Raw genomic sequence first — 22,091 nt, forward strand, 5'->3', positions numbered from 1 at the left:
TGCCTTGCCATCATTCCACCTGATTCCTCTCCACTCAACAACAAAAAGATACCCAGCAAGAATCAGTTCACTTAGACCAATGGTTCTCAACTGGGGGCGATTTTTCCCCCCAGGGGGCATTGGCAGTGTCTGGAGACATTTTTGGTTGTCACAACAGAGGAGTGGTCCCGGCATCTATCTAGTGGGTTAAGGCCAGGGATGCTGCTAAACATATAGGACACAGAACAACCTACAACAAAAATTATCCAGCCCCAAATGTGAATGGTGCCAAGGCAGAGGAACCTGGATTAGGCAGGAGACTAAAATAACAGGAACTTCCGAGAAACACTCCAACATACTTGATCACGGTGGCGATGGCCATGGTGGCGGTGGTGGTGTGCTGCTGCCTTCACGGTAACTTTGGTGGAGAGCTTCCTGCGGCTGGAGTCCCAGGCATGGACAAGAAAACTCATCTCTGGCTTATGAAGTTGTAGAGGCCGCTTGACCGTAACCACACCATCTGTGCCCACGTTGAATCTAGTGTCATCAGAAACATAGGCCGTCCTCGGCCGACCAGTGCATCCTTCAAAACTCACTGCAAGGCATAAATCACAGCAATTAGCAAATTAGGCAGATTAAAGACAAGAGCATTCCCTCTCTAAAAAGCAAACTTGATTCACCCACCAAAACAAGCACAACAAAACAAACCACAGTCTGGAGACAGACAGCAGAGATACCAAAGTAGTTGATATCACACTGCGTTCTTCACAATCATAAGGCGACTGTTCATTGTGGTCTGATTTTTTTCTCATCTACTTGTAAAGTACAGTTACTCGTCTAGAAAGTAACTTCTCCTTTTCGATAGCAACAAAAATGGGGCCTCTCCTTTAGCTAGCTCTTGACTGTATGAAACCAGACCACTAAAATAACTGAGACAGAATACCTACTGAGCCCACAAGTTAGAGACCAAGGTACAGCAAGGGGCTGTGGAGAGGCCACATTTAAATAAACAGTGGACATTTCCATAAGCAGTGGCAGATAATAAGATAAGAGAGAGGCAGCATGGCATAATGGTTGGGAGCATGGATTCTGGAATAGACTACCTGGGTTCAAGTCCCAGCTCTACTTATTTGCTCCGTGACCTTGGGAAAATTATTTAATCTCTGTGCCTCAGTCTACCCACCTGTAGAATGAAGGTGACAATAGCAACTACCTACCAGGGTTGTTTTAAGATAGATAAAATAGCACCGGGCATACCATAAACACTATATTAAAGTTTGTTAAATGAAATTTTAAAAAATGAATATAGCTTTGGTTAATCACTTATTCAGCCCCCATGAGTATTCCACAAAAGACATTGATAACTGTAAATATTTACTGAGTGCTGATTCTGAGCTTATTATCTGAGGCATAGAGAGGTAACGCCTGCTCGCGGTCTGAGGTGCAAAGGAGACACTGACCCCTGTCAGTCAGGGGAGATAAGGAAGGTTGCACAGGAAAGTCTTTAACCTGGTCACACAGGGCAGCAAGACAAATGCAAAGACTACCTGGGTGAGGGGAACGTTAGGACCAATGGCTCAGAGATAAAACTACAGTCACAAGTCGCTTAATGACAGGGATATGCATCATTAAGCGATTTCATCATTGTGCTTATAGCCTAGGCTATACGGCACTAACTTGCAAGACCACCACCATATATGCAGTCCATCGTTGACTGAAATGTTATATAGCACATGAATGTACTTAAAGCTTTATAGCTATTAAAGTATTAAAACTTAAAAAGTATTAATACCCAAAGCTGGAGAAGCTGTGGTGAGAAATGTTTACACTAAACATCAGAGTCTCAAAGGATTCCGTCAACAAGTTTCCACGAAGCTATATGCCAGAAACTGTGCTGGGCTCTAAGGACAACCTGTAAACAAGAGAGACAAGGCACCTGCTCTCCTTGAGCTTACACTGCTGTGGGAGAGATGGACAAAAACAGAAAGCAATCATTTCAGGTAGTGACAAGTGCTAGACATAAAGGAATTAAAGAGGGTGACACAAGAGTAACAGGGTAGGGGGGAAGTTGTGGAATGTGTAACTTATAATGCATGGTGAGGGCAGGCCTCTCTAAGGTGGAGGCATCTAAGCTGAGACCTGAAGGAGCTAGCCTTACAGAAATCTGGCTCAAGAGCCTTCTAGGGGCCGGCCCCGTGGCTTAGCGGTTAAGTGCTCACGCTCAGCTACTGGCGGCCCGGGTTCGGATCCCAGGCACGCACGGACGCACCGCTTTTCTGGCCATGCTGAGGCAGCGTCTCACATACAGCAACTAGAAGGATGTGCAACTATGACATACGACTATCTACTGGGGCTTTGGGGAAAAAAAGGACGATTGGCAATAGACGTTAGCTCAGGGCCGGTCTTCCTCAGCAAAAAGAGGAGGATTGGCATGGATGTTAGCTCAGGGCTGATCTTGCTCACAACCAAAAAAAAAAAAAGAGCCTTCTAGGCAGAAGGAACAGTCGACAAGACAGTTCATTCTGGGAAACTCTCAAGTTGGCCTGCTTCCCTCTCATTCAAATAATTGCTCCTCATTCCTCCGATGGAATTTCTATTTTGTCCAAGTGATCTCTTATAAAAATTCCTGCTCTTCTGCCCATTTTACAAGGCTAGACACCTCCACATTCGTGAGGATCGGGTCTCTGCCAGAAAGCCCTCAAGCCATCCAGGATGCCTGGGCTGCAGTTTTCATTTCTTCCACCAGGGGCAACCCTTGCAAAGATTTCCGAAGCCAACAGCCCCACCCTTGGCAGAGAAAATAAGACCATGTTTGGGGGCGAGAAGGTAAGCAACATGATTACCGCCATATTGAAGATGAAGAAACTGAGGCTCAGAGGTTAAGAAATTTGTCTGACATCCTATAACTAGTAAGTAGCAGAGCTGGGACTGGTCCTTAGCATGAGTTACACGAGTCTCATGGTTGGCTCCCTCTCACCCTGGAGAGACACTATTAGGGCCTTGGATATTTTTAAAGGATGATTTTGCCTCCAAGGTAGGATCCAAGATGGTTGAAATCTGAGGCTACTACGTGCAGTAGCTGGCAGTCTGCTACCTGGCAAATGAACTGAGTAGCCAAACCAAGAAGAGTTAGTTCACAGGAAGGGAGTTGGATCCTTCGAATAATCACCCATCCAGCCCTGCCTCCTAGATGGTAAAAAAAAAAAAAAAAAAAGTCAAAACCATGTCCCTACCTCTACCCTCACCCTTCAGGCTGATTCTACAACTCATTTCCCAGATTTGAGGGCGTGCAGGTAAGGTGAGCAGGGCTTGAAGGCTATGATAAATGACAGGAAGAAGGTGAGAAGAAAGGGCTGGTCTGAGTCTGTGACTGGATTATAAACTCAGATTCCACCAGGTTCTTGCTGGGTGGCCTTAAGCAAAATGCTTAACCTCTCTGTGCCTCAGTTTTCTCTACTGGAACATGAAGGATACCACTGGTCCAGCCTACCTCTCTTCAGGGTCTTGTGAAGATTAACTGAGACAGTGAATGTGATCATATTTTGATCAAGAGCAATGCAAGTAGAAGGAGATGATTATTATTTCTGTGCCTTTGGGTAGACAAGCTGGAAGACACGTATTTGCTAAGTGAACAGATGAACCACAAAATGACAACAGAAGCAAGAAGAAAGGCAAAGTCAAAGGATGGGCAGATACTGCCCCTTAAGACTAATGTAGGAATTTCTTTTCAAACTAGCAAATCAAGACGCTTTTCAAATAACCCTCCCCCAACGTCACCCCCAGCAGAAGTAACGGGGCGACAACTGGAATGTGTTTGGGGGCTTGTCATATAAGCAGGGAACAAGAGCTGCCCTCATATATCACACTGAATTCCTGTCCCCAGCCGGCCCGAATCTGGGCAGTGAAAGCTGGGACAAGCATGATTGAACTTGCAAAGGGTGGCAGCTTGAAAAAATGATAATGGCTTTGCAAATAATTTGATGCAAGGTGCTTAACTGGCTTTGGGGCATCTCGTGTTAATGGTGGCTGAGCCCCACCCTTTGAGAGGGGACAGAAGTGTGTGCAACAGACAGGCAGCCCCAACCTGAATTTCCAGGTGCTCATTAAGACACATTATCTTTCTGTGCCACCTGATCCTCTGGGCTGATAAACTGGAAATTATAGGCAAGACTGAGGGGATGGCCCACTCCTGGAAGGCTCTAGGAAGCTTGCTTTGACCCTGGCGAGTGCTGGGCAGTGTCTCTGAGCCACACTGAAGGCTAAGGCCAGCACGTGGGAGCAAACAAGATTGGCAAAAGATTCAAGATTGTTGAAACCAGAGGATGGGTACATGGGGATTGGGTGTACAAAATATTTCCACCAAAAAAAGTTAAACAACAGTAAAGCCAGCAAGGGACTAAGAATCTGTACGTCAGTCCTCCTTTCCTACACCTCTTATTTGGTCACTTGGTCTAGAAACAAAATCCTAATGGCAAGAGCCAAGAACCCATCCGCCATCTCTAAACAGGAAAATCTTTTCACCATAATAATATCATCATTACCACCATCAAAAACTACAGCTTTGGGCCGGCCCCGTGGCTTAGCGGTTAAGTGTGCACGCTCCGCTACTGGCAGCCCGGGTTCGGATCCCGGGCGCGCACCGACGCACTGCATCTCCGGCCATGCTGAGGCCACGTCCCACATACAGCGGCTGGAAGGCTGTGCAACTATGACGTGCAACTATCTACTGGGGCTTTGGGGGAAAAACAAAAAGGAGGAAGATTGGTAATAGATGTTAGCTCAGAGCCGGTCTTCCTCAGCAAAAAGAGGAGGATTGGCATGGATGTTAGCTCAGGGCTGATCTTCCTCAAAAAAAAAAAAAAAAAAACCTACAGCTTTAACTCCCTTTTATTAACTATTTTATCAATATTTTAAACACATGTAGAACATTATGTGTCAGTCTCCATTCTAAGCACTCTACAAATATTAACTCAGTTAATGACGGAACTCTATGACGTTGCTATTATCAGTGCCCCCTTTTTGCAGATGGGGAAACTGAGGCAGCTAGTTAGTGGCAGAGCTGGGATTGGAACCCAGGCAATCTGAGAGTTCAGGCTCCTAACCCCTCTGCCTCGTGCCTCTCTCTACAAGCCAGACCCTTGCACTGTGCTCTTTATGCCAAATTTTCTGATTTAATTCCCCTTCCCCACCTCCAGCCACTCTTTGGGTAGGCATCACTATCCCCATTTTTTTTGCCCTAAATTATATGCTGGTGAGTGGAGGGAATGGGCTTGTCCAAAGTGAGCTCTCTTCACCACTAGTCCCATACGCAAAATGGGGATATGCTTTCCAGCAATAGTAAAAAGGAATATTTATTAACAAAGAAAGAGGGGCTGGTCCCGTGGCGTAGCAGTTAAGTGCGCGAGCTCTGCTGCGGCGACCCGGGGTTCGGATCCTGGGCGTGCACCGAGACACCGCTTGTCAAGCCATGCTGTGGTGGCGTCCCATATAAAGTAGAGGGAGATGGGCACGGATGTTAGCCCAGGGCCAATCTTCCTCAGCAAAAAGAGGAGGATTGGCATGGATGTTAGCTCAGGGCTGATCTTCCTCGCCAAGAAAAAGAAAAGAAAAAAACAAAACACCAAGATGATATTCCAGAACACCATGGAATTCTACACACCAGGAGGTTAACGTAATTTGGTTGGAGGTGGGGGAAAGATTGAAAGAAGTGTGGTTAGAATAGGGGTAGGAGGCAGTTATTTATTTATTTTTTTAACATATTTCTCTTATATATCTATTATATTGCGTGTTACAATTACAGTGCATTACTTTTTAAAATGACAAAAATAAGAATGACTTTTTAGAAGTATCTTTAACGCACTGTGCCCCTTGTGTGTTGGTATTCATCCTATAAGCACCCCATTTTCTAGCTTACTTGGCAGAAATAGTAGCTTTAATCAGAGGACCCTGGAAGACATGACTGAAGTTCAAATAAAAATGAAGCCCAAGTTCAAGAAAAGCTTTTGGTCCCGGGGCAGGCTTTGAGCACTCAGCAACATTCTTTGCTTGGAATTGCCATCATGCCATGGAACAGTCCTGCGTAAAGGATCCCATTTCTTCTCCCACCCCCGCCCAGCCCTGTAACTGGAATGTGAGTGGGTAGGAACGAGACAGTCTCAAAAGCCTCTATGTATTTCTGGGAGATGTTGAGATTTAAGGACGGGGCCTGCTATCAAAGCCGGCTAACCATAGTTATTTGGTAACTAGTGGGATAACCTAGTCTCTTAGAAGAGACTACTTGAAAGCAGTGTTCTCCCCCCACCACACAAAAAGGCCTGCATTATGGATTGTTTCCCTCTCGTCAGAACACATTTCCCACAGCTAACACCAAAGAACACTGCCTTGAGCTTTATTTCAAGGACCATTTAAACTTGAGCCTCAGCCTCAGGAAGAGAAAGTCATACACACAACCTCCAGGGCAAGATCCGAGAACCTTCTGCGGCTCCTGGGGGTCCTGCTGCCATTGCATACCCTCAAACCAAGGGCTTTGGTTTCTAACTTAAATAGTGAAGATAAAAGACAAGAAGTTTAACTGGATGGGCGAAAGGAATCCTGGGGAGACAGATATATATATACCATTTAGCTGGGCAGGAGTTTCTTTTTGCTGGTTAGGAGCAGTGTTTCTTTTTTTTTTTTTTTTAAAGATTTTATTTATTTATTTTCCCCCCAAAGCCCCAGTAGATAGCTGTATGTCATAGCTGCACATCCTTCTAGTTGCTGTATGTGGGACTCGGCCCCAGCATGGCCGGAGAAGCGGTGCACGCACCCGGCATCCGAACCGGGCTGCCAGCAGCGGAGTGCAAGCACTTAACCGCTAAGCCACTGGGCCGGCCCAGGAGCAGTGTTTCTAATTCCAACCATAAAGCCATAATTCTCCATGGATACCACCGCCTATAAAATTTCTTTCTAGGTTGATCATTTTCTTAGATGGCACGGAGTGATTCTGGAATGTCTTCCTTTGATGGGTGTCCACAAAATTACTGAACATTACGGGTTTGTCGAGCACCCATGCTCAGCAAAACATGTAATTTTATGTTTAAAAAATGAGACGGAAAAGGATGAGGCCTCCAGCTGGTCCACACTCGGCGGATGTTAAGGAGATTCAAGTTGCCCCAGGAAGACTGACCATCTTTTTAGCCCCGATAAGTCTCCAATTGTATGTGTCCATTCACTACTGAGAACTACGAACAATAAACACAACCTAATAGCCTTACTGGATACAGCGGCCCTGGGTGGTAGAATTTAGCAGCCCTAGCTTGTAAATGAGGAAATTGAGGCTCAGAGAAGTCTTTTTTTTTTTTTTTTTTTTTTTTTTAAAGATTTTATTTATTCAGTTTTTTCCCCCCAAAGCCCCAGTAGATAGTTGTATGTCATAGGTTCACATCCTTCTAGTTGCTGTACGTGGGACTCGGCCTCACGTTGGACGGAGAAGTGGTGCCTCGGGGCGCTCCCGGGATCCGAACCCGGGCCGCCAGCATCAGAGCGCGCGCACTTAACCGCTAAGCCACGGAGCCGGCCCGAGGCTCAGAGAAGTCTTAATGAAAAGCCTTGGCCAAGCCACAAAGTGACAGAGCCTGTGGTCTGAAGCCACTGTCAGGACTTCACCACCAGGCAGCCTGCCTCTTAGCACTGATAAGCCATTTGCGAGGCTAGTTGTTAGTTGAATAGATACTGGGAATTTAGTTCACACAAATGAATGCACAGCTGAGGAGTAACTAGAATGAGATTCATAGCACAAGTTCCCCTCTCTCCATTTTCCCCTTACACACACTCACTCCCTCTCTCTCCCTGAATGAACGCTGTGTCTTGGAAATCCAGTTCCGGGCCTCAGAAAAACATAAAGATAGACAGCCAAGTGAAGGAGGAAGTTTTAAACTTCAGATTCGACCATGTTCTGCTTTAGGTCACCACATTACATAAGCTAAAATAAGTCAGAGTTCCTCTAATTGGCCAGTTTAGACCCCAAACATTTTTCTGGGGAAGATAAGCAGCTTGGACTATCACACTGCACAAGCACAACTTGCAGTGTCCGCGAAGCTGAGTGATGTGCTCCAGGGGCATCATCGGCCAGTGCTCGCACCCCTCAAATCTCCCTTGGTGACAGGTGGCTCCCAGAGTATCCCAGGAACGGGAAGTTTACCTTCATGAAGCATATCCGGTGCTTTCTCCCAGCCTCCTAACATGTCCTTGCCCAGAACAAGTTATAAAAGGTCTCTATCTTTATTTAACTTACACCCTAAAAACAGATGTCAACATGTCAGCAGTGAACGCTGCCTGGAAGTCTCCTCTACTTCTGTTTCCATCCAAATAGACTAGGGTGGAGAGTAGGGTGTCAGTGCAGAGAGAGAAAACAATGAGATTAAGAAAAAATTAGCCTGGGCCCCTGCGAAGGGGAGCCAGCAAGGATAAAACGGTGGTACATCACTCTGGACTTGGGATTCTCCCTTCATTTTAAGGTGCCTCATGCCATCTGCATCACTCCGGCAGTGTATTTTTGCGTCCCAATCATGTTTCTGCTTGGGTTAATGTTTTAGTTCTTGGACAGCAAACACCATGGATGTTGATCAGAATCAGCCCAGGGAAAAATGTCGTAAATGGCACTTCAGGAGTTGGTTAAAAGCCAGTGCAAATACTTTTATAGTTTTACATCTGTGTAAATGGGGTCAAACTGAATTGGGTTCAAATTCCAGCTTTGCTTCTTATGTCCCACGGTAGGCACGTTATTCTGACCTCCCTTAGCACCAGTTTCCCTATTCTGTAAATGGAGACATCCTCGTCTCCTTCGAAGGATTGCTTCAAAGATTCTTCCTTCAACAAATCTTTACTGAACCCTTGCTCTTCACCAGGCATCACTTTATGGCCTGGGAAATACTGTGTTTGCAAGGTCCCTGCTTTCACCGGGCTTACATTCCAGTGGGGAAGAGATAATTAACAAATAAATTAGTAAGTGCCAGGAATGAAAAGTGTAATAGAGAAAAATAAGCAGGTAAGGGGGTTCCTAGGGCTTTATGCCACAGCCCAGGTGGAGGGGACAATTTAATAAAGGACATTTAGGGAAGGCCTCAAGACGGGGCATTTGAAGAGATCATCCCAGCTTCCAGCTGCATGTCACAGCAAGGGAACGAGCCGTGCAGAGTGCAGGAATGATTCCACTCAAGCGCCGCTCACCTCCTGTGTGCTGGGCCCTGTTCTAGCGTTGAAGACCCAGACGTGAACGCAACAGGTAATGAAGCCTGCCCTCCTGCGGCTGACATTCTAGTGGAATGAAGTAACGTTAGCGTGCGGGTCCCACTCAGGCCTATGAGATGCGTTAGCTCCTGCTCCTCCAGTCTAGAAGGGTCAGAGGGGCCTCTCCACTCCCCTTACCCTTCTTGAGAACAAGGCAGAAAAAAGGACTCAGTTTTAAGTCATTTTCCTTTCCTGGAGAGTTCAGAAATGGGCCAGCACCCATTGATAAAACCTCACTCAGTTCGATCTCAATATTCCTGCCTGGATAAGGCTCAGCTGGAGAAGCTGGGGCTGCTTCTCTGCTCAAGTCTGAGATGGAGGGCTTGGCTTCAATTCTCCAGAGTGGACACTAACTGGCAAGGAATCTCAATCAATTTATTTCAAACAGGCAGGAGGAGAAGCAACTGAACTCCACTCTAATAAGAAGCTGGCAGCTGGCCTGCTACAGAGGGGGAGAGGGCCTCTTCCCTGTCACAGGGAGGGAAACTTGTTTGGTTTCATCAAAAACAACAAGGAGAATGGGGAGGCCCTCCACACTAGATTGGAGAGGCTTTCTTGTCCCAGCTTCTGGCTGGGTATTAAATACACAAACACCCAACTCACCTGCCTAAAGAAAGGCTGCACCCCAGGAAACGTTCCTGAGGCCAGGTCGGCCAACTCCAGGAACTGTCTGCTTATTGATTGGAAAGAAAAGCCTCCTCTCTCCCCACAGTATCTGCCCACTTTTCCTTTCTTTTGGGTTCCCGAAGCCAGGGAGGGCCCCATGTTCCGAATTCCAAAGCGGCTGGACCCCTCCTCCCTCCAACTCCTGCTGACCCCTCACAGGAAGGGGCAGCTGACAGGCCTAGGGTGAGGGACCGGGTCCTAGGCCCTAATACAGCGGGAGGGGCTCTCCAGGTCTTGGTTGCCCACCTGTGAAATAAAGTACCTTGACCAAAATACTTCTAACATCATCTCCATCCAGAGTCTAATGTGCCCTGCACATGGACTCTCCTGGGACACTTTTTAAAAATACCCAGGCCTGGGCCCTGCCTGGGGCTAACTGAATCCCAATCTCCAGGGCTGATAGAGCCCAGGTGTGGGTGTATTTTAAACCTTCCCCAGGTGCTTGGAACACCCACTGGAGGGTGGAGAATGGCTCCACAAAGGCTTCCCTTAGGAAAGGCAAGAGGCATACTAAGCACTTGACATTATCACAACCACCAATGCAGGAAGTATCACTCTCTCAGTTTATCAGTAAAGGCTCCAAGATGTTAAGTGACTCTCCCAAGGTCACACAGCGATGAGTGGCAGAGCTGGGATGCAAACCCAGGTTTGGCTGACCCCAAGACCCATAGTCTTAACCCCTGCATAGTTCTGTTTCTCCACAGCCTGATCTTCTGGGTTTCGGGGCCTCCTTCTTTCCCCACGTCTGTCTCTCTGACAGTGAACACAAGCATACCGAGTGACTTCCCTTCCATTTACTCTGGGCGTTGGAGACTAACACAATGGGAAAAAACACACACACCTCACATTTCTCAGTCACTTTTTATCAGGGTGGTTTGTTACCCATGTCTATTTTTTCCCCCAAATCTTAGTTTTGTTTTTAATTTCAAAAGCAGTACCTTGTGTATGTTAGAGGAAAAAAGTGACAAAACAGATAACATAGCAGCATTATTCATAATAGTAAAAAAGTGGAAACAACCCAAATGTCCACCACCAGTTGATGAATGAATAAAATGTGGTATATCCATACAATAGAATGTTATTCAGCAATTAAAAGAAATGCATTACAGACACATGCTACACCATGGGTGAACCTTGAAAACACTACGCTAAGAGAAAGAAGCCAGTCATAAAAGACCATGTATTGTACAGTTCAATTTATATGAAATGTCTGGAATAGGCAAATCTGTAGACCAAAAATAGTTTAGTGGTTGCCTACGACTGGGGGGTTGGGGTGGGGGGAGCCTAGGGGTGGCAGCTAAGGGGTGAGAGATTTCTTTTTGAAATGATGAAAATGTTCTAAAATTGTGGTTGCACAACTGTGAATATTTTGAAAAGCCATTGAATGCTACACTTTAAATGGGTGTGATGTATGATGTGTGAATTATATCTCAATAAAGCTATTACCAAAAAAGAGGGAAAAAAATAAAGACCACCCAAAAGCACAAAGCTCTCATGGTCCCATCCATGCAGAAAAGCCACTGTCAATGCTTGTTATGTGTCCTTCAGATCCTGATCCACACCCCTTTCCTAATTCACTTCCTTCCCCTGTCCTGCATCCCTTGATATCCTGATTTTCTAAAACTAGAGTATGGACATTACTATATTTTTAAGGATTGTCTTCCCCAACTTTCTTCTTTCTCCTCTTTTGCCCTTTACGAAAAAAGAAAAAAAAAAAAAAAGAAAAAAAAACCTATATAGTTATTAGGGTGGATAAAATGTGGTATAGCCACTCAGCAATAAAAAGGAACAAAATACCGATACATGCAATAGCATAGATCAACCTTCAAAGGTTATGCTAAGCGAAAGAAGACAGCAAAAGACTGCCAGCCCTAGAGACTGGATTCTGTCTGAGGCAGGGCTCAGGCCTGGGTTATTTTAAAAAAAAAACAAAAGATTACATAATCCAGTTATATGAAAATTCTAGAAAACTAGAGACACAAAGCAGATCAGTGGTTGCCTGGAGCTGGAGGTGGGTGTGGGGCTTGAGTGCCAATAGGCGTGAGGGAACCTGTAGGCTGATGAAAGTATTCTAAAACTGGATTGTGGTGACGGCCACATGGCTGGGTACATTTATAAAAATTATCTCACTGTAGACTTACAGTGAGTAAATTGTATGGTATGTAAATTATACCTCAAAAAATCTGTAACAAAAATAATTATTAGGGTCTCCTTTGAGAAGCACCCCACAAGTCAAAGTCCCGTGGTTCAAAAACGGCACTCCATGCACCCAATAATGCCAAGGTCAGAGTTATGAAAAAGGGGGAGGGGGGGAACAGAGAAGCCATAAATAAGTCTTAATGAACAATAATTAGAAGAATAAATATTCAATGTAATGATAGTCATCATGTGCAGGCATTGTTCTGAGCTCTTCACAAACACTGGTTCCGAAGCTGCTGTGAAGCAAGTGGGGTTCTTTAATCCCCTCAATGCTGACTTGAGCTGCTGAGGCCCAGAAAGGCTTAAGTCATTTGCGCAAGGTCACAGAGCCAGTCGCAAGGTCACAGAGCCAGTCGTCAGTCTCCGATGCGGGATTCACACCCAGAACCAGCCAATCCTGGTTTAGCCACTAGGCTAAAACTGCTGTGCCTTGAGGAGAAGAGAGGCTCGAGGGGTAGTTAAGAGCATCAAGAGATGGTTGAAAATCCACACTGGACGCAAAGGTAGATTGCTAAAACCACAGACTTAATTCTCTGTGAAGAACACAACCCAGATAGAAATATGCGCCAATCTAGGGGCAGTATTTCCTAAGTGCTAGCTGATCCAGAAATGTGCCGACACTGGCCCTGGAAACATGAAAAGCTGTCATGGAGTTCCAAATCTTGAACCATTCAGTAACTGGGGAACAAGGACTGGAAACCTCTTCCTCAACACAAAGAGCGAATGTGAGGCTTGCACCATTTCCAAATGTGGGTTGTGCTGAAAAAGCTTGGGCCCTCTGCCGCTGACATTTGGAACAAAACTGCTAAAACAGCCCAAAAGAACAGCTGGAAGCCAAACTTCTGCAGAAGTTAGGCATTTCCCACAGTCTCCAGGTCACATGCATTTGCAGATGACTCCAAAACAAGTGCTCACTTGTCCCAGGGAGCTTACAAGAGCAGGCTTTCTCTTTTTTAACAGATGCTAGCATCATTTCTCATTACCAAGAACAAATAATCATTGATGTGAAAGGCAGTTGCTTCCAAGAGTGTCTGCTAATAAATCTAAAGGTAAATGCTCAGCCCCTACCTGTGCCTCTGCGCAGGCTCCTGAGAAACAAACCCCACAACCAATCCCATATTCCTCCAGGTACCAGGAAAAAGCAGACTGGAGGGCTCACTCCAAGAATTCCCAGCAGGCAAAAAAATGAAAATATGAACATGACATGAAGATGACCAATCCATGGTTCCAGATGTAGACTTTGGCATATGCTGGGGTGCAGCCACGGGTCACATGGCTAACCCTCGGAAGATGCTGTGGTACGGTTGCTGCCGCCACAAGGACCTGGGCACGCGTCCCAGCAACAGTTCTCAAACTTTTTATTTTCCTGGTTGCAGCTCTTGCAAAACCCTGTGGTCCCTTTACCTGGCCTCTTCCCATTTCCCGACGTGTTCAAAAATTGGACCCTTGCACATATCCAGAATGACGTATGTGCAAGGTTGCTCACTAAGGCATGGTTTGTAGTAGCAAACATGGGAGACAACCCAAGTATCCACCAATAGAGGATTAGTTAAACCAACCATGGGATTTCCTTACAGTGAAATACTATGTGGCTATAAACAAATGAGAAAGCTCTATGCACTGCTGGGGAATGAAATTTAAGACGTATCATGAGGTGATAAAATCAAGCTGCAAAGAACTGCAGGGGGATAAGAATTTATGTTCATATTTGCAAACAGAAATTTTGGAAGAAACCAATAACTGAGGTTACAAGTATGTGGGAAGGGCTGTTTTTGGAGCAAAAGAGGACAGGGTGGGAGCAGAACTTCTCATTATAGTTTTTATATTGGTTGATTTTTCAGCCAGGTAAACATATTATCCATTAATAAAGTTTAAAAAAAAAATTGTAGAGGATTATATGAAAATTGCTTACTATTTACTCTGTAGGAAAAGAATTTATATTTTTGCAAATGCTCCCAGGACTTGTCCCCCAGGGACCACAACCCCTCTGAGAATCTCAGCAACCAGGATGCAGGAGACTATAGGGAGGGGTCCACGTGGGTGATGGGAAAGAAGGGGGATGACCCACACATGACCAACAAGGAATAAGTGCTGTGGGGGGCTCTGGTCAGCTGCTCTAGTAAGAAGAATGCTAGATGCTGAGTCAGGTGACCAGAGTCTCTCTGGGGTTTGTCAGGAAGACAAGCGCTCAGCCAAGTGCCTTGCATTCATTCTGGGTTAGCTTTCTCATCCACAACAGGCAGAGGCTGAATTGTATCAAAGACGGGGGGCTCAAAGGCCTTCTTGGACACTGTGGCAAGTAGAACCAGCACTTTTTTTTTTGGAGGGCATCCTGAGCACGTCCACAGATTTTACATGCTTACATCCTCTCATCCAGCAAAGGCCAGGTCTAGGACCTCATCCCACAGATGGACTCACGCATGTGCATGAGGACAGTCACGAGGAGAGTCACTGCAGGCTTGTTTAAAGTGGCAAAGACCAAAACAGCATTGATAGAGGGCTGGTTAAATAAATAATGGGCATCCACCCAATAGAAAACAGTGCAGAAATTTAAAAGAACAAGGTAGCCGTTAAAAAGAATCAAGTAAACCTATATGTAATACTGAGGGATGAACTTGTCTTTTAAAAAAAAGCAAAATGGGATAGAGAATATGCTGAGAATATTTTCAGAAGGATACAAGAAACCGGTAACACTGGTTGTCTCAGGAGGTGAACTGCTGATGGAGGGAGTAAAAGGTGGGAGGGAGACTTGCTTTTATATCTTTTTGTACCATTTGAATTGGTTCATGGTGTTTTCCTATCTTCACATACACAGACCTTTCTCTTTTCTTTAACAAGAAGGTTGAACAGCGGGTTGAATTGAAGGAGAGATGGTGTTTAGTTGACTAACTTCAACGGGCAAGCCCTGCATTTGAGCTTCCAAAACCGCTAATGCAGACTTCAGTTGCATTATCAGAAATAAGACACTCAGGATGTGGGAGGCTATGTGGTCCTGTTCTGTCCGATTCTATTTGTGCTTTGATAAGTACATTCTCAGGGTTGCAATCTAATATCTAAATGATAAATGCTGTTTTTCTTTCCAAGAGTCATGCTTTACGAGGGACATTGACCCATGGAACTGGTCCAGAGGCAAAAGGGCAAGGATGGTTAAGTTGCACTCTGCGCAGTGAGGGACAGACTGGGAGAGAAGACAGACTAGTCCTCAAGATGTACAGGGCTGACTCCTTCTAGAAGGGTCGGTGACAGTGGCATTAGGGGGCAAGATAAGGGCCAGCGGAGAATAGAAACTGCAAGACAACCCCAGGAGAGAAGGAAATGTCTTATGCAAAGAGCTGACCCCAAATAGAACTGGGCTACCAGCTTCCTGAATGCCCCTCACTCAAGCACAGATGGCTTTAGTGTGTAAGCTTGGAGGCCAGACGGATCCAGATTTTCATCTCAACTGTGCATCTAACCGCGTGACTTCAGGAAAATTAACCCTTGAGTCTCAGTTTCCTCTTTCTAAAATAGAGAGAATGTTCCATTGGCAAGATAAGATGAGAGTTCTTATCAAGTGCTCAGCCAGAGCCTCCTATGTGGTTAACTCTCTAAGCTTCCCTGCTGCTATTCTCATATTATAGATTTATGGAACTGGAAACTTCCGCAGCTGCCTGAGGCCACCCTGCAGGAGAGGCAGGGCCCCCTCTGTAAACTAAGATCCTATCAGTGCCTCCCTCTGGCCTCATCCACACCCCTCAGGATCTGCCACTCCTGCTTTTGGGTGTGCTGCCCCTTGCCTTGGGCAAGCTCTAAACTTGAGGAAGTCAATCCTCTCCCACCACCTCTGATCAAAATTTTGGTACCACAGGGAGAAGTGTCTGTCCCTTCTCAGGCCACCTGGAAACATCTCTGTGGCCGTGGAAGGAGGTTCTGTTACCACGTTACTGTTCTGCTTTGCCTGATCCCCTCCCTGAGGACTTAGCAGCGAGCACTTGACTTGAACCAAGTTTCTGGGCCTGTGAGTGGGTGTCAGGGAAGGTGTGACCCCCTGGAATTACAAGTACAGATGTGGACACCTGTGCGAGGCTCCATGGCCTTTGATAGTTTCTCAAAGGGGCCGGAGATCCTGAAAGAGGAGTTCTGGACTAGAGACACACTTAGGGCTTAAATTGGCGTTGTGGGTATTAGAAGGGAGGATGAGAGATGAAGAGGCTCAGCTGAGGCCACAATGACCAGTTGTTTCCAATGCATCCCCAACCCCAACCCTCTGAACACCAGCAGAGAAATAACTCCAAACCTCCTGCTAGCATGCTTTGAATGCTGTGAATAATAAAGCACAGGTTGGGAGTAGGGGACAGGGGGGTCAAAATGGGTGAGAGAAGAACATGGACACAGGCAAGCACTCGACCCTTTTTTCCCCGTAGACCCAATTCATCTCTCGAAGCCTGGACTATTGCAGTAGACTCCTAACAGTCTTCCCAATTCTAGCCCACGTCCCTGTAGACTTTTCTTTGCACGGTAGCCCTAGAGAGCCTTTTACAACCACAGTCAGATCATGACATGCCTCTGCTCTACTGTCACCCCTCCAGAGATCACTATTTCTCTCAGAATAAAAGCCCAACCCCCTATGATCAGGCTCCAGCTTCTTCTCTGACTTGTCACCAACTACCCTCATCTCATCCACTCTGCTCCAGACAACATGCTGGATATGCTCCTGCCCAAGTCTTCTGTATTTGCTGTTCCCTCTGCCCAGAGGACCATGCTCTTCCTCAGATGACCCCTCTCTCCTTCTCTTCACTCAAGGGTCAAAGATCACCTTCCATACAGGCCCTGAACATTGTATTTAAAGTGACACCCCACTGCCTCTAGCATTCCCTCTTTATGCTTCCTCTCTGCTTTATTTTTTCTCTACACCCACTTACTACATTATGTATTTATCACACCTATTTACATATTTATTACCTACTATCCTCCCAGTAAACATAAGTTCCATGAGGGCAGGGGTTTTGCCTAAATGTTGTGCTCATTACTGTATCTACAGCACTACACCACTCCCAAGCATTTAGTAGGTCCTCAATAAATATTTGTTGAATGAATAAATGGTGCCTTTATCTCCCCCAAACATCTGACCAGACCCCGAGGAGGCCCCAGATGGCCCCAAAGCCAATCCAAGAGCAGGCCCTTCATGTGAACACTGAAGACGAGGGCCAGCAGAGGTGAGTATGCTTTCCAGAGGCCGTGGTGGGGCCTGGAATGGCCAGGAATTGAGGGCTTTGGAATCCCCAATTTAGATGCTCCAAGGATGCTCATGAGCCAGGAACACCCACCATAACTTCATGAATCTGCAAGCCAGCTAGGACTGCTAGTCATCCTAATGATTTCACGCCCAGGGTTGCCAATGAGTGATCAAATATTAACCCTATGAGAAGCACCAGTCCTCACAACAACCCTGGGAAGTAGGCACTGAAGCCCCATTTCACAGGTGAATAAACCAAGACAGAGAAGTGACTTGCCCAAGGTCACACAGCTAGCAAACAGGCAGAGCTGGGAACTGAACTCAGGCCAGCCTGACCCCAAAGCCCGTCACCTTAACCTTCACCTTGCCCTGCCCGTCTGATCTGTTTTGTCAGCGTGTCTCCTCCCTGGTTGTCTCTGCCTTTTCACTTCCTGCACAAAGTCACCAAACTGGGAGTGTCAGGTTCCAGATGGGAGAGGAGCCACTGGGCCTCTCATTAAAGCCGGAGCTGCAGGTGGAAGGCTAGAGTGCTGATGGGGCAGGCAGTGAGCTGACATCTGACATCGCCCATTTAGATGAGGACTGTGGGCAATTCCGACAGCACAGGAACTGGCTCTAAGAGCTGTAAATAAAGTTGGCTCAACACCCTGGCTGGTAATGGGGCTCACTGGCCCTGGCAAAACCTGAGAGGCCACCTGGCCATCCCCAAAGGCCTTAATTGGCTTAAATAAGAGCGTAACCTTTGGGTGTGAATTCCCAGAGAACACCCTGCCTTCTAACATAAAGGAAGCATGCCAGGGAAGCCAGGAAGAAGGGGAAAAATCTCCACACCTCAATTCCACGGGAGAACCGTGTATCAACTTAACCCTGCACGACAGGGCAAACGAATCCACTGATGCCAGCTTAAATACTTTCCCTTCTCATTCTTAATGCGCTGTTTCTGCTGACTGGGCAGGAGTTCAGACCAGTTGGACTACAGCTTTCTCTTTTAAACACCCTTTTAAGCCATTAGCTTAGGCTCATCTGGAAAGCCTGCCTGCTTTTTGATTACACAATACATCAGACTTATTTCGGGTGTCCATGTTCTTCGGCAGGTAGGTGGCTGTGGTTTCCCAGAATCCCTTCTGTTTAAGGGAAGGCTGCAAACCAAGACTCTTCAGAGGGCGGGACCATGCAGAATCACCTGGCAGCTTGGGTTGTTTACTAAAAGCTCAGAGCAGGAGTTCTCCCACTGTGAACAGGCACTGTTTCACTAATGACCCTAGGTTTTTCCCACTGGCATTTTTTCAAATTGAGATATAATTCACATAACATAAAATTCACCAATTCAAAGGGTACAGTTTCAGTGGTTTTTAGTTATTCCCTCTGTTGTGCAACCATCACCACTTTCTAATTCCAGAACATTTTCATCATCCCCAGAAGAAACCATGGGCCCGTTAGCAGTCAAGCCCAATTCTTCTCTGCTTCCTCCAGCCCCTGGCAATTACTCATCTATTTTCTTTGATTTGCCTATTCTGGGCATTTCATATAAATGGAATCATACAATACAGCCTTTTGTGTGTGGCTTCTTTCACTTAGCATGATGTTTTCAAGTTCATCCATGTTGTAGCATGTTTCCATAGTTCATTCATTTTTATGGCTGAATAATATTCCACTGTATGCATATACCACATTTTCCTTATCCATTTATCAGTTGATGAACATCTGACCTGTTTCCACTTTTTGGCAACTACGAATAATGCCATAAACATTCATGTACAAGTTTTTACGTAAACATATGTTGTCGATTCTCTTGGGTATATACCGAGGAGTGGAATCGCTGGGTCATATGGTAACCATGTTCAACTTTTCGAGGAACTTGCAGACTGTTTTCCACAGCAGCTGCACAATTTTACATTCCCACCAGTAGTGTATGAGGATCCAATTCCTCCACATCCTCACCAACGTCATTTTGCTGTTTGTTTTTAATTATAGCCAACCTGCTGAATGTGAAGTGTTATCTTCTTGTGGTTTTGCTAATGATCTTTTAAGGAAACATTTCACCTCTCCTAGAGTGTCACCATCTCACAAACACTGCTGTGAAGGCAACCCTGGCTAAAGCCAATGGTGGTGGTAATAACAACAACAACTACTACTACTACTACTACTACTACTACTACTACTACCACTTTCTCTAGCGTATACTATGTGCCAGGCTCATTATCTTAGACATTTAATCTTCACCATAACTGCATGAAGGAAGTGCTATTATTACCTCCATTTGACAGGTGGGAAAATTGAAGCACAGAGGGGTTGAGTAACTTGCCCAAGGTAACATAGCTTGTAAGTTATTGGTATGAAACTGGAATTGGAGCACAGGCAGTCTGGCCCCAGAGCTCTTGACCACTGTGCTTTCATGGATGGTTTTCTGACACATGGAGTTTGTTGAGAAAGCCTGGAGGTAGCACAGGAAGCACAATATCAACACACCTGAACACCACCCTAAATGAACCCAGGGTAATTCCGGGTTTCCCTAAACCAGCTCAAGATACAAGGCTTACAAACAACAAAACCACCTTTGTGAGAGGGCTATGAACAGAGGAGGTGGGACCACGTGGTGCTAACAGGTGGCGACTATGAAGTCAGACACTCCTGGACTGAGGTTTCAGCTCCACACTCAGACCGCCAGTTGAAGTTAAGTCATTTGCCCTCCCCAGGCCTTAGTTTCCTCATCTATAAGATGGGTCTAATGGCAATTAGAGGACTGTTGTGAGGATTAAATGAGAAAGTGCATGACAGGAAGAGACCAGCACACTCGCTGACATACGAGCCTGTCAGATTCAGATTTTATGCAGTTTTATTTAAAACTGTGCATAACTCAAAACATGTTAAGTATTCCCTTAAAAGTAGATGTGAAGGATTCTCATTCTTCAAGTTGCATCTAAAGTGAGACTTTACTATGTAAAACATTACAGTGCAGTTTCAAGTTTGAATGATTTAAATTGGCACCACCTGAGTGCACTGTCTGATGGCTGGCTAACACTGAACTCAGCATCAGGTACCATGCTGAGCACTTACTCTAGTGTTCATGTTCAGGAAGTGGTGATCGTAGTTACTCAAAATAGCAAAAGTGTATGAACTGTGCTTGTTACCTGCTACTACACTAAAAGAAATCTAAAATAGCTGTATTTGAGGACTTTTTATGAGTTTTGTATGACTTTCACTGCTAAATTCGCCCCTCCACTCTTTTTGGGGGTCGATGGAAGATCAATGAAAAGTGGAAAGAGGGCTGTTCAGCTAAAGCTACACACCCAAGTATCCAGTGAGTGCTCTGGAAAATGCTCACACAGGAGCTTATTCCATCTCGACCTTGAGGTCTAATTTCAGGGTCTGTTAAATCATAACCTTTTGTTCCTTTTGAAAGCAACATGCTGACACCATCAGCTCTGTTTACCTTAGAAGCTGCAGATCTGGAAATGCCAGCAATGCTTTATTACAGGGGAGGGAAATATAATGTCTTTTTAAATTACAAACTTGAATTCCGTGTGTGGCTGGTGTGTACATGGATACAGCTTTCATGAAACTCATGTGCTTACAAACACAGAAACAGGAACTTCCAACCCCTCCTACCATCCAACAGATGCTTCAAGTTCTAACAAAAGGAGGCCAGTAGGCTCTGACTGGAAGGCAAGAATGCCACCTTTTCTTCTCACATTCCCTACTGTGTACACAACAGGAGCAGCTGTGATCAGAGGAGCCAACATTTTAAATGGATCGCATGGAAGATTCTATAATAAATAAAAGACATTCTTAGGATTGTTGGGGGTATTTGAATATGGAGTGGAAGCTAGATGACGTAAATTTTCTTACTTGTGATAATGGTATTGTGGCACAAAAGGAGCACGTCCTTACTCTTAGGGGATGCAGGCTAAAGTATTTAGTGGCGAGATGTCTGCAACATCCTTTCAAACGGCTCATAAAGCACACATGCACACATAGAAGGCAAAAACCACAATGTGACTGTAAAATGAGGGTATTCAGGTGTTCACTGTACTATTTCTCAACTTTTATGTATATTTAAAGTTTTTCATAATCCAAAGTTTTGGGAGTGGGGGGAAAGATTCTATAATAAGAACTAAACTAACCAACGGTGTATTTATTGAGGATGTAATCAGGACTGATACTCAGCTAGTATGCACTGACACGGCTGCACCAATGGTTGAAATACTGAAAAAGTGCCCTGTCAGTTGGAGACTAGCCTCTGCCCTGAGCCTCCATTTTGATTGCAAAGGGTCCATGGCGGGCCAGCCTCATGGCTTAGCGGTTAAGTGCGCGCGCTCCGCTACTGGCGGCCCGGGGTTCGGATCCAGGGCGTGCACCAACGCACCGCTTGTCCGGCCATGCTGAGGCGGCCTCCCACATACAGCAACTAGAAGGATGTGCAACTATGACATACAACTATCTACTGGGGCTTTGGGGAGAAAAAGGGGAAAAAAGGAGGAGAACTGGCAATAGATGTTAGCTCAGGGCCAGTCTTCCTCAGCAAAAAGAGGAGGATTGGCATGGATGTTAACTCAGGGCTGATCTCCCTAAAAAAAAAAAAAAAAAAAAAAAAGGGGTCCATGCCATACTGGTCATCATTAAACTTTTTTTTTTTTTTTTTGGTGTGGAAGATTGGTCCTGAGCGAACACCTGTTGCCAATCTTCCTCTATTTTGTATGTGGGTTGCCGCCACAACACGACTTGATGAGTGGTGTAGATCTGCCTAGGAACCGAACACACGAAC

At 45.6% G+C, this 22,091-nt stretch overlaps 1 protein-coding gene across 1 annotated transcript in view; it reads right to left on the reverse strand.

Annotated features, from left to right (window-relative positions):
- The window catches only part of CDH1 (cadherin 1), a 74,766-nt gene that overhangs the window by 26,743 nt on the left and 25,932 nt on the right, over nt 1–22,091 (reverse strand). Inside the window, exon 3 of the mRNA XM_087420034.1 lies at nt 339–574. Coding sequence (XP_087276160.1) covers nt 339–574 — 236 coding nt within the window. The remainder of the gene's footprint in view (nt 1–338; nt 575–22,091) is intronic.

Source organism: Ceratotherium simum, chromosome 30 (genome assembly GCF_057802395.1).
Source record: "Ceratotherium simum simum isolate JZ-2026a chromosome 30, ASM5780239v1, whole genome shotgun sequence".
In the NCBI taxonomy this organism is placed as follows: Eukaryota; Metazoa; Chordata; class Mammalia; order Perissodactyla; family Rhinocerotidae; genus Ceratotherium; species Ceratotherium simum.